Here is a 13,161-nt window from a genome sequence, read left to right on the forward strand (position 1 = left end):
CCATATGAATATAACCCTTAGGACTCACAGGCTGGTCTGGCTGTTGTTCCAGCCCAGTGCTAACACATACAATTCAACTCCCCAAGCTAGGTGTGTTAGTGATAGGATAGAATAGCATGCAAACACTGTGGTTCCCCAGGACCATAGTTGAATCCAATTTTCTAATATACTGTAATTGTTGTTTTTCTGGTATTTGTAGGACAAATTAAAATATAGAGATGTTTTAATTTCCTCCTAGGTTTTGCAAATTTCTCCGAAAGTGCCACACATTTTTTAGAGAACCAGGGGTTGGAGTCCCAGTAAGTAAGAGCTTATTCTATCAGTATGCATGGTGTCGTTAATCTAAATGACTCCTGGACTGTGTGTTTTGACACATGAATGTAAAATAGACTTTAACCCAGTATGACTGTGTCTCTGTTCTTTTCTGTAGGGGTCCCATATCTAAACTCACCTTTAAGCTGATCCTGGCCCTGCTCTGCTCTCTGATTGGTGCATTTCTCACCTTCCCCGGCCTACGATTGGCCCAAATGCACCTGGACGCCCTCAACCTGACTACAGCTAAAGTCACACAGTGAGTTCCTTTCAGTCTTCCTTCCTTCCTCAACCAGACCACAGTTCAACAGCTGCTGTTTTCCCATTCCTCTATGAGTTTGCTGTGGTAGTTGTGTGAGTGTTATGTTGTTTTCAGATCTTCGCAGTTAACACACATTGGAGTGGGGAGACATCCTATGAGGACTCATTCACTTTTCTCAAGGACTCTTGGATAGGGCAAGGCTTTTGCTGAATAAAATGTGTGACCTATTTATGTTATTCCTGTCTCCCAGGACCTTGCTTCATATCAACTTCCTGGGCCCTCTTATTATGGTATTGTTGTGGGTCAAGCCCATAACCAAGGACTACATCCTGAACCCTACCCTGGGGAAGGAGAGTGTGCCTTTGTAAGTTCACTTCTGGGTTGTTTCATTTGTCATTTCATGTTTTCCCAGTGCTTTTCAACCACATGTATGGTGATGACACGGCACACCCAAGGTCAAAGAGCCAGGCCTTTCCAATGTTTGAAATATTTGTAGTAAGTTGCATCATGTAAAACAGCTTCCCATCTCCTCTCTTTCCACCTCTCCTTGTCATCCCACTTCTCTTCTTTCCTACCCTCACCTTCTCTCACGCTATTGACTTGGGTTGGCCAATCATTTTTCCTCACACTGACTCGCACACTCTTTCTTTCTCTCTCACACATTGACTCTCTCTGTCTCTCTTCTCTCCACCAGGATGACTGAGGAGATGTACGATACGTTGCGTTTATGGACCATCCTGCTGCTGTGTGTGCTGCGCCTGGCTATGATGAGGCACCACCTCCAGGCCTACCTCAGCCTGGCCCAGAAGGGCGTGGAGCAGATGAAGAAGGAGGCGGGACGCATCAGCACCGTTGATCTGCAGAAGATGGTGAGTGACACGTAGATCTGAGCAATATGGAGAAAAAAAAATCCATATCGCAATAAATTGGCCAATGTTCTTCGGAAACAATAAATCAGCGATACATTATACTAAAGTTTTTGGGGGGGAAATTGTTACATTTGGGCAATATCGACAAAAGGTTATGTCATGGTAAATGTAACTATTTGGCCCAATACCACAACATTTTATGGACAGTTACTTTACATTAGCGGCAGTGCTCTAGACAATTTTTTTCCCAGTGCCAAGTAAGACAACTGAGATGGTAGTTTACTTTTTGACTCATAGACTATTTCATCTAACATATCCAGGAAATGTATGATTTGATATTTCAATGTGCAACCTGTCAAAACAGGATCCAGAATGATCAGATTTATTTTTGGCTCTTCAGAGAAATGCCGACATCTTTGTGCATAGGCTATTAATGTTGACCAAATAATGGTTTTAGAACAATCTACAGGAATTTTATGTAGCAAAATTACAGATGTAAGAAAAATGCTTCGGTAACAAGGGAGGCAATGTCTGTCTGTAATTTTCGGTTTATCGTCCCAAGCCTAGCGCCTTGAATCTGATAATAATTTGGCCTTGACAGATGGGCAGAGTATGAGAACTCTAAAACCCCATTGTTTTTCTGGATCAAAAAGGGGCTTAAGTGGTGTGGTAATGGGCGCAGTTGAATTTCTGTTAAAAAAAAATGTTTTTTAAAATTTTTAAGCCAATTTCCTGCGATTTTTATTTTTATTTTTTATATACAGTACCATTCAAAGGTTTGGGGTCACTTAGAAATGTCCTTGTTTTTGAAAGAAAATCACGTTCTTTTGTCCATTAAAATAACATCAAATTGATCTGAAATACATTGTTAATGTTGTAAATGACTATTGTAGGTGGAAACTGCAGTTTTTTTTCTGATCAATTTGATGTTATTTTAATGGACAAAAAATGTGCTTTCATAAACAATGACATTTCTAATTGACCCTAAATGTTCGAACGGTAGTGTACAGTTGAATTCGGAGGTTTTCATACACCTTAGCCAAATACATTTGAACTCAGTTTTTCACAATTCCTGACATTTAACCCTAGTAAGAATTTCCTGTTTTAGGTCAGTTAGGACCACCACTTTATTTTAAGAATGTGAAATGTCCGAATAATAGTAGAGAGAATTATTTATTTCAGCTTTTATTTCTTTCACATTCCCAGTGGGTCAGAAGTTTGCGTACACTCAATTAGTATTTGGTAGCATTGCCTTTTAAATAGTTTAATTTGGGACAAACGGTTCGGGTAGCCTTCCACAAGCTTCCCACGATAAGTTGGGTGAATTTTGTCCCATTCCTCCTGACAGAGCTGGTGTAACTGAGTCACGTTTGTTGGCCTCCTTGCTCGCACATGCTTTTTCAGTTCTGCCACACATTTTCTATAGGATTGTGGTCAAGGCTTTGGGATGGCCACTCCAATACCTTGACTCTGTTGTCCTTAAGCCATTTTGCCACAACTTTGGAAGTATGCTTGGGGTCCTCATGATGCCATCTATTTTATGAAGTGCACCAATCTCTTCTGCAGCAAAGCATCCCCACAACATGATGCTGCCAACCCTGTGCTTCATGGTTGGGATGGTGTTCTTTGGCTTGCAAGCCTCCCCTTTTTCCTCCAAACATAACGATGGTCATTATGGCCAAACAGTTCTATTTTTGTTTCATTAGACCAGAGGACATTTCTCCAAAAAGTAAGATCTTTGTCCCCATGTGCAGTTGCAAACCATAGTCTGTTTTTTTATGGCGGTTGTGGAGCAGTGGCTTCTTCCTTGCTGAGCGGCCTTTTTAGGTTTTGCCGATTTATAGGACTCGTTTTACTGTGGATATAGATACTTTTGCACCTGTTCCCTCCAGCATCTTCACAAGGTCCTTTGCTGTTGTTCTGGGATTGATTTGCACTTTTTGAACCAAAGTACGTTCATCTCTAGGAGACAGAACACGTCTCCTTCCGGAGCGGTATGACAGCTGCGTGGTCCCATGGTGTTTATACCTGTGTACTATTGTTTGTACAGATGAATGTGGTACCTTCAGGCGTTTGGAAATTGTTCCCATGGATGAACCAGACTTGTGGAGGTCTACAATTATTTTTTCTGAGGTCTTGGCTGATTTCTTTTGATTTTCCCATGATGTCAAGCAAAGAGGCACTGAGTTTGAAGGTAGGCCTTGAAATACAGGTACACCTCCAATTGACTCACATTATGTCAATTAGCCTATCAGAAGCTTATAAAGCCATGATATCATTTTCTGGAATTTTCCAAGCTGTTTAAAGGCACAGGCAACTTAGTGTATGTAAACTTCTGACCCACTGGAATTGTGATACAGTGAATTATAAGTTAAACAATCTGTCTGTAAACAATTGTTGGAAAAATGGCTTGTCATGCGCAAAGTAGATGTTCTAACCGACTTGCCACAACTATAGTTTGTTAAGAAGAAATTTGTGGAATGGTTGAAAAACTAGTTTTAAACTTCCGACTTCAACTGTATATATCCTTTTTTTTTTGCAAATGTATTGAAAATTAATTACAGAAATATTTATTTTACATAAGTATTCACACCCCTAAGTCAATTCTTTGGAGAAGCACCTTTGGCAGAGCTTTCCACACCTTGATTGTGCATCATTTGCTCGTTCTTTTCAAAATTCCTCAAGCTTTGTCGAATTGGTTGTTGATCATTGCTTGAGAACCATTTTCAGGTCTTGCCATAGATTTTCATGTAGATCAAGTCAAACCTGTGACTCCGCCACTCAGGAACATTCACTGCCTTCTTGCAAGTAACTCCAGGGTAGATTTGGCCTTGTGTTTTAGGAAACAAAATACTTAACTTCTTTGGGGTACCCCCACCCCCCTTCTCAATTTCCGCCTAAAGACATACCCTAATCTAACTGCCTGTAGCTCAGGCCCAGAGGCAAGGATATGCATATTCTTGGTATCATTTGAAAGGAAACACAATGTGATTTGAATGTATGAGAATATAACACCAATAGATCTGGTAGAAGAAAATACAAGGAAATAAACATACATTTTCAAATCAAATCAAATCAAATTTATTTATATAGCCCTTCGTACATCAGCTGATATCTCAAAGTGCTGTACAGAAACCCAGCCTAAAACCCCAAACAGCAAACAATGCAGGTGTAAAAGCACGGTGGCTAGGAAAAACTCCCTAGAAAGGCCAAAACCTAGGAAGAAACCTAGAGAGGAACCGGGCTATGTGGGGTGGCCAGTCCTCTTCTGGCTGTGCCGGGTAGAGATTATAACAGAAAATGACCAAGATGTTCAAATGTTCATAAATGACCAGCATGGTCAAATAATAATAAGGCAGAACAGTTGAAACTGGAGCAGCAGCACAGTCAGGTGGACTGGGGACAGCAAGGAGCCATCATGTCAGGTAGTCCTGGGGCACGGTCCTAGGGCTCAGGTCCAGCATGGTTGAATAATAGTAAGGCAGAACAGTTGAAACTGGAGCAGGAGCATGGCCAGGTGGACTGGGGACAGCAAGGAGTCCTCATGTCAGGTAGTCCTGGGACATGGTCCTAGGGCCCAGGCCAGTTGAAACTGGAGCAGCAGCATGGCCAGGTGGACTGGGGACAGCAAGGAGTCATCATGTCAGGTAGTCCTGGGGCATGGTTCTAGGGCTCAGGTCCTCCGAGAGAGAGAAAGAAGGAGAGAAGGAGAGAATTAGAGAACGCACACTTAGATTTACACAGGACACCGAATAGGACAGGAGAAGTACTCCAGATAAACAAACTGACCCTAGCCCCCGACACATAAACTACTGCAGCATAAATACTGGAGGCTGAGACAGGAGGGGTCAGGAGACACTGTGGCCCCATCCGAGGACACCCCGGACAGGGCCAAGAAACAGGAAGGATATAACCCCACCCACTTTGCCAAAGCACAGCCCCCACACCACTAGAGGGAAATCTTCAACCACCAACTTACCATCCTGAGACAAGGCCGAGTATAGCCCACAAAGATCTCCGACACGGTACAACCCAAGGGGGGAAACCCAGACAGGCCGACCACAACAGTGAATCAACCCACCCAGGTGACGCACCCCCCCCAGGGACGGCACGAGAGAGCCCCAGCAAGCCAGTGACTCAGCCCCCGTAACAGGGTTAGAGGCAGAGAATCCCAGTGGAAAAAGGGGAACCGGCCAGGCAGAGACAGCAAGGGCGGTTCGTTGCTCCAGAGCCTTTCCGTTCACCTTCCCACTCCTGGGCCAGACTACACTCAATCATATGACCCACTGAAGAGATGAGTCTTCAGTAAAGACTTAAAGGTTGAGACCGAGTTTGCGTCTCTGACATGGGTAGGCAGACCGTTCCATAAAAATGGAGCTCTATAGGAGAAAGCCCTGCCTCCAGCTGTTTGCTTAGAAATTCTAGGGACAATTAGGAGGCCTGCGTCTTGTGACCGTAGCGTACGTATAGGTATGTACGGCAGGACCAAATCAGAGAGGTAGGTAGGAGCAAGCCCATGTAATGCTTTGTAGGTTAGCAGTAAAACCTTGAAATCAGCCCTTGCTTTGACAGGAAGCCAGTGTAGAGAGGCTAGCACTGGAGTAATATGATCAAATTTTTTGGTTCTAGTCAGGATTCTAGCAGCCGTATTTAGCACTAACTGAAGTTTATTTAGTGCTTTATCCGGGTAGCCGGAAAATAGAGCATTGCAGTAGTCTAACCTAGAAGTGACAAAAGCATGGATTAATTTTTCTGCATCATTTTTGGACAGAAAGTTTCTGATTTTTGCAATGTTACGTAGATGGAAAAAGCTGTCCTCGAAATGGTCTTGATATGTTCTTCAAAAGAGAGATCAGGGTCCAGAGTAACGCCGAGGTCCTTCACAGTTTTATTTGAGACGACTGTACAACCATTAAGATTAATTGTCAGATTCAACAGAAGATCTCTTTGTTTCTTGGGACCTAGAACAAGCATCTCTGTTTTGTCCGAGTTTAATAGTAGAAAGTTTGCAGCCATCCACTTCCTTATGTCTGAAACACATGCTTCTAGCGAGGGCAATTTTGGTGCTTCACCATGTTTAATTGAAATGTACAGCTGTGTGTCATCCGCATAGCAGTGAAAGTTTACATTATGTTTTCGAATAACATCCCAAGAGGTAAAATATATAGTGAAAACAATAGTGGTCCTAAAACAGAACCTTGAGGAACACCGAAATGTACAGTTGATTTGTCAGAGGACAAACCATTCACAGAGACAAACTGATATCTTTCCGACAGATAAGACCTAAACCAGGCCAGAACATGTCCGTGTAGACCAATTTGGGTTTCCAATCTCTCCAAAAGAATGTGGTGATCGATGGTATCAAAAGCAGCACTAAGGTCTAGGAGCACGAGGACAGATGCAGAGCCTCGGTCCGATGCCATCAAAATGTCATTTACCACCTTCACAAGTGCCGTCTCAGTGCTATGATGGGGTCTAAAACCAGACTGAAGCATTTCGTATACATTGTTTGTCTTCAGGAAGGCAGTGAGTTGCTGCGCAACAGCCTTCTCTAAAATCTTTGAGAGGAATGGAAGATTCGATATAGGCCGATAGTTTTTTATATTTTCTGGGTCAAGGTTTGGCTTTTTCAAGAGAGGCTTTATTACTGCCACTTTTAGTGAGTTTGGTACACATCCAGTGGATAGAGAGCCGTTTATTATGTTCAACATAGGAGGGCCAAGCACAGGAAGCAGCTCTTTCAGTAGTTTAGTTGGAATAGGGTCCAGTATACAGCTTGAAGGTTTAGAGGCCATTAGAGGCCTCTCTGGTATCCTGTTTTTTATTGTTGCTTCATCATCTTTCAAATGACCAAGAACAGACAAACATACAGATAGGATGCTGGGGATGATTTGAATGAAGAACATACGATGGCAACAATAGCTGAGCAAAGTTTTGGACAGATAACTTTAAAAATGAGCGAGCTACATGACATTGAGCATGAAGTCACCCAGGTGTCACACACAAATGTACCCAAATGTACCCAAGTGGCCGAATGGTACAGTGATACATTTTGAAGGAAAGAACTATATACAAAATACATAAATGCTATTCTAACCCACACCCCCAAAAAACATACAAATAATAATAAACAAACGAATAACAAGGGTAACTATTTACACATTTTCTATTTACAATATTGTGAAGACCCTCAGTCCTCTGCACAATAGTGTGCTGCTGGTGCCATGGCCCATAGCAGTCTCTTTCTGCTGTAAAGCAGAGGCTTACTGAACAGGTGGTGCAGGTGATGGGGCATTTCCTGTGACAAAGGTCACAACGACGTCTCCCTACTGTGCCCTTTTTGCCCTGAGGCACGTTCATGCCTGCAGAGATGAATCTGGACAGGTGAACACCACTGGTTGGAGCAGAAGGGACAGCAACAGCAGTGGACTTGCTGTTGCTAGCATTCTCCTGGATGAGCAGCTCCCTGAAGGCTAGTTGTGAGATGGGGGACAGCTCTTGGCCATTTCCTTCTGGAGGACGAAGGAATTCACCACAGCAATGTCAATGAAATGATAGAAAAATGCCTTGTACCATTTCATGGTCTTGTGGAGAACATTATAGTAACCTATCGGTGCATCTGACAAGTCCACACCTCCCATGCCCTTGTTGTAGTCCTTCACAGCAGCTGGAATGGGGACTTTTTTTGTGGTCCATGCCCCGGCACCGTCCTTCACACGCCTGACGACTTGATCTCCACTGAAGGACTTGTGGATACTGGAGCACATGACCACCTCTCTGGTATCCATCCACTTCACAAAGAGTAGGCCATCTTCACGGATCCATCCCATGGTACCCCGCTCAGTCCGCTTAGGCATTCATCAACTTCTGGGTCACTGATGTGAAGCGCCCGTGAGCGTGTCAGAAACCCTTTACAAGACATGACAGTCTTGGGGAAAGGCAGTTGATAGAGAGCTGACGTTTTCCAGGAGTCCCGTAGAGTTTTTAACTTCACCAGCTCCATGTAAATGACCATTGAAAAGTAGCAGAAAAGGTCTGACATGGTAATGGTATTCCATGCCTCTTTCTTTCCTGCCTGCTTCTTAGCCCCGTACTTATTGGTGTTCGACGCCAGGGAATCAACAACTGACGAGGCGAAAACAGTTGAAAAAGCTGAAGGGGCCTGTACTTTGCAGTCATGTCTAGTTGAGGTCCTGGCTGCCTTTTGGGTCTAAAAAACGGTTCCACATCATCTTCTCACACAGTGACAACGACCCTCTGGCCCTCTGTCTGCAGGTTTCTCTCTTCCCCACCTCCTCTTCTTTGTCACTGACTTCACACCTCTAGATGGCCAGGTAGGTGTGGAGCCGGAGACAGCGGAGGTCCGGCTGGATGAACCAGCTTCAGAGGGAGATGGACACCTAGACATTGGCGGCTCATAATCAGAATCACTGCCACTGTGAAATATTTAAATAATCAGGAACAATACTTTCATGTATGAGCCCTGTATCAACACGTAAAATAAACAGATATATATAGAGAACAGGGAACATAATCACTATGGTGAAATGCTGTTCCATTCCATGTTTATGAAAACAAATATATATCACACACACAGTATAGCCAATGTGTACTTTACACATTTCATTACAGATTATATTTTTATATATTGCAAATAAAATAAGAAAATCAACAACAAAAAATCTCAAATGAATAATATTTGATATTATTAATTTCAAACAATGACATTATTAGAATTGACCAATCCAGCATGGATTGCAGAAACATGTCTTCCGCCTGGGAGTCAAAACTAGCTTTGCTGAAAGATTAATCTTCCTGAAGCAACTCGGTCTCGCTGTCTCTAGTTTTTCCTCTATAATTTGGGGTAAATCTGTATACCTAGACTTTGTTTTAGTTCTTCCTGATTTATTCGCCATAATTTAAATATTTAAACTTGTTGAAAATGCTATTTAATATGTACTGCTATGCGTAACACTCGTGGCTCGGTCAAGTAGGATTTGCAATGGCGAATGAACCTCTTTTACGCCCGAGTTTATGACAAAGGCTGGTCTTCGAACGTATAACCATTAGATATTGCTGTTTACCTCAGCTCATTAACTATCTTCCAAGCTAGATTTCAAGATGATCAGTGGTCATTGGGCCAAAATACAGTCAATCAACGATAGACCGGTCCTACCATTGGTGCGCAATGAGGTCATTGATTGGTGTCTTCAAATCGGTTTGTTTCGGTCAATACGTCCCGGGAAAAGAACCATCAAGTATGGTTGTTAGTAACAACCAGAGGATTGCAATGAAACTAACCATAACTGGATAAACATTTGTTTAGTGTGTGTAATTACCATGAACACTTCATCAAAAGTTGATTGAGACGGAAATCACGACGCAAGCGGTTTACAAATGTTTCATGTTAGGCTATAAAAATGGATTTTATCAAACAAAACTAACATTCACTGTATAGTTAGGACACTTGGCATTGCCACCAGAGGAAGATCTTCAATGGTAAGCAATTTATTTTATTGTTATTTCTGACTTTCGTGACGCTAATGCTTGGTTGGAACATGCAAGTAATACTTGTGTGTGTGGGGCGCCGTCCTCAGAAAATCGCATGTTTGCTTTCGCAGTAAACCTTTTTGAAATCTGACAGCGCCTGGATTAATAAGACGTTCATTTTTTAAATTATGTAAGATACATGCATTTACAAGAATGTTTAATATAACAAATGGTGTATTTAGAATGTTAGCTCTCTGCAGTTTCACCGGATGTTGGCCTGGTGGGACGTTAGCGTCTCACCTACCCTAGAGAGCTTAAGAGGCCCGCCCAAGGATTTCAATGGCACGAAATCGCTGGGTTTGAAGACTGTCTTTACTCTTTTCTTGTGCTTTCCAGGTGGCCCGTATTTTCTACTACCTATGTGTAATCGCACTACAATATGTGGCACCCTTGGTGATGTTGCTGCATACAACCTTGCTGCTAAAAACCTTAGGTGAGTTTGGTACCATCATCAGAAATTATTGTCTGTACAGTATATTGAACGTTTTAACAGCAGTCTTTAGCCACCACTCTGCTAACGTACCCCCCTACTCTCTGTGTTATAGGTGGACATTCCTGGGGTGTGTACCCTGAGGAAGACTTCCCCTGTCTGCTGGACTCTGACCCTGCCATGGTGGCAGCACCAACTGCAGCTCCAGGGCCGGAGGTGGAGGCCCACCTGTCAGTGGCTCTCGGGGGCTTGCGGACAGTGTTCACCCCCCTGCTTTTCCGCGGCCTCCTCTCCTTCTTCACCTGGTGGATCGCTGCCTGCCTCTTCTCCACATCAATATTCGGCCTCTTCTATCATCAGTATCTTATGGCGGCATAGCAGCATTGCCCCAGGGTCAGTGTGGTGTCCCACAAGGCTCTGTTCCAGGCCTGTTCAGAAGTGACTGAGTTGTCATTAGGTGCCCTAATGCTTCCTCCATGGATGACTCTAAACTTTTTTTTTTACAACCTTATTTTTGAGAGCAGGATTCACAAATCCTTACTATGAGACTAATGTAAATGAGGGTAGTGATAATATACACTGAGTGTACAAAACATTAAGAACACCTTCCTAGGGGCTGTTATGGTGACCGTATTACCGCCACACTGGCGTTCATGACAGCAGTCAAATTCCATGTGACCATTTAGTTACGGTAACTTGGCTTCTCCAAGCTCTGCTGCTGATGGTCATTAGTAGACTACCAAACCTGCTTACTGCCTGGTACCCAGCACACTATTGTCACTCTGACATCAATGCAAAGAAATTGAAAATCAAACACTCCATGTGAGCCCATGAGCTCATGTGCAACATTTCTATAGGCTATGCAATTTTGATGGCCTCTATTTTTATGTTTTATTTCACCTTTATTTAACCAGGTAGGCCAGTTGAGAACAACTTCTCATTTACAAATGCGAGCAGGCCAAGATGGAGCAAAGCAGTGCGACACAAACAACAAACAACATGGGATTAACAAACATACAGTCAAAAGCACAATAGAAAAATCAATATACAGTGTGTGCAAATGTAGTAAGATTAGGAGGTATAAGGCAATAAGTAGACCATAGCGGTGAAGTAATTACAATTTAGCATTAACACTGGAGTGATAGATGTGCAGAAGATGAAATGTGCAAGTAGAGATTTTTGCAATTAATTCCAGTCATTGGCAGCAGAGAACTGGAAGGAAAGGTGGCCAAAGGAGGAGTTGGCTTTTGGGATGACCAGTGAAATATACTTGGTGGAGCATGTGCTACGGGTGGGTGCTGCTGTGGTGACCAGTGAGCTGAGATAAGGTGGGGCTTTACCTAGCAAGACTTATAGATGACCTGGAACCAGTAGGTTTGGCTACAAATCTGAAGCAAGGGCCAGCCAATGAGCGCATACAAGTTGCAGTGGTGGGTAGTATATGGGGCTTTGGTGACAAGACGAATGGCACTGTGATAGACTACATCCAGTTTGCTGAGTAGTGTCGGGGGCTAATTTGGAAATGACATCGCCGAAGTCAAGGATTGGTAGGATAGCATGAGGGATGGATGCTTTGTTGTGAAATAGGATGCCGATTCTAGATGTAATTTTGGATTGGAGATGCTTAATGTGAGTCTGGAGGGAGAGTTTACAGTATAACCAGACACTTAGGTATTTGTAGTTGTCCACATATTCTAAGTCAGAACTGTCCAGTGTCGTGATGCTAGACAGGTGGGCGGGTGCGGGCAGCAATCGGTTGAAGAGCATGCATTTAGTTTTACTTGCATTTAAGAGCAGTTGGAGGCCACGGAAGGAGTGTTGCATGGCATTGAAGCTTGTCTGGATGTTTGTTAACACAGGGTCCAAAGAAGGGCCAGAAGTATCCAGAATGGTGTCGTCTGGCGTAGAGGTGGATCAGAGAAATACCAGCAGCAATAGCGACATCATTAATGTATACAGAGAAAAGAGTCAGCCCGAGAATTGAACCTTGTGGCACCCCCGTAGAGACTGCCAGAGGTCCGGACAACAGGCCCTCCGATTTGAAACAGTAATGTATATCTGAGAAGTAGTTGGTGAACCAGCGAAGCAGTCATTTGAGAAACCAAGGCTGTGGATTCTCCCGATAAGTATGTGGTGATTGACAGAGTCGAAAGCCTTGGTCAGGTTGATGAAGACGGCTGCACAGTACTGTCTTTTATTGATGGAGGTTATGATATTGTTTAGGACCTTGAGCGGGGCTGAGGTGCACCCATGACCAGCTCGGAAGCCAGATTGCAGAGCGGAGTAGGTACGGTGGGATTCAAAATGGTTGGTGATCTGTTTGTTAACTTGGCTTTCGAAGACTCTAGAAAGGCAGGGTAGAATAGATATAGGCCCTTAACTGTTTGGGTCTTGATTGTCTCCCCCTTTGAAGAGGGGGATGAACGCGGCAGTTTTCCAATCTTTAGGGATCTCAGACAATATGAAAGAGGTTGAACAGGCTAGAAATAGGGGTTGCAACTATTTGTGGTGGATAATTTTAGAAAGAGAGTGTCTAGATTGTCTAGCCCAGCTGATTTGTATATGTTAGATTTTGGCTATTCGATGCTAATGCAGTACGCCACATGATGTTTTTGTGCTGCTCAAGGGCAGTCAAGTCTGGAGTGAACCAGGGGCTTTATCTGTTCTTAGTTCTAATTTTTTTTTAATAGGGCATGCTTATTTAAGATGGTGAGGAAGGCACTTTTAAAGAATAACCA

The 13,161-nt window shown here is 43.2% G+C and overlaps 1 protein-coding gene across 2 annotated transcripts in view; it reads left to right on the forward strand.

Moving 5' to 3' along the window:
- The window catches only part of LOC124034589 (transmembrane protein 161B-like), a 34,189-nt gene extending 22,817 nt beyond the window's left edge, over positions 1-11,372 (forward strand). For both annotated transcript variants that reach the window (XM_046347987.1, XM_046347988.1), the window contains 6 exons: positions 239-299; positions 431-571; positions 825-938; positions 1,269-1,443; positions 10,330-10,426; positions 10,539-11,372. In XM_046347987.1, coding sequence (XP_046203943.1) covers positions 239-299; positions 431-571; positions 825-938; positions 1,269-1,443; positions 10,330-10,426; positions 10,539-10,801 — 851 coding nt within the window. In that variant the 3' untranslated portion in view covers positions 10,802-11,372. The remainder of the gene's footprint in view (positions 1-238; positions 300-430; positions 572-824; positions 939-1,268; positions 1,444-10,329; positions 10,427-10,538) is intronic.
- The last annotated feature ends 1,789 nt before the right edge of the window (positions 11,373-13,161 follow it).

This window comes from Oncorhynchus gorbuscha, linkage group LG04 (genome assembly GCF_021184085.1).
Source record: "Oncorhynchus gorbuscha isolate QuinsamMale2020 ecotype Even-year linkage group LG04, OgorEven_v1.0, whole genome shotgun sequence".
Taxonomy (NCBI): Eukaryota; Metazoa; Chordata; class Actinopteri; order Salmoniformes; family Salmonidae; genus Oncorhynchus; species Oncorhynchus gorbuscha.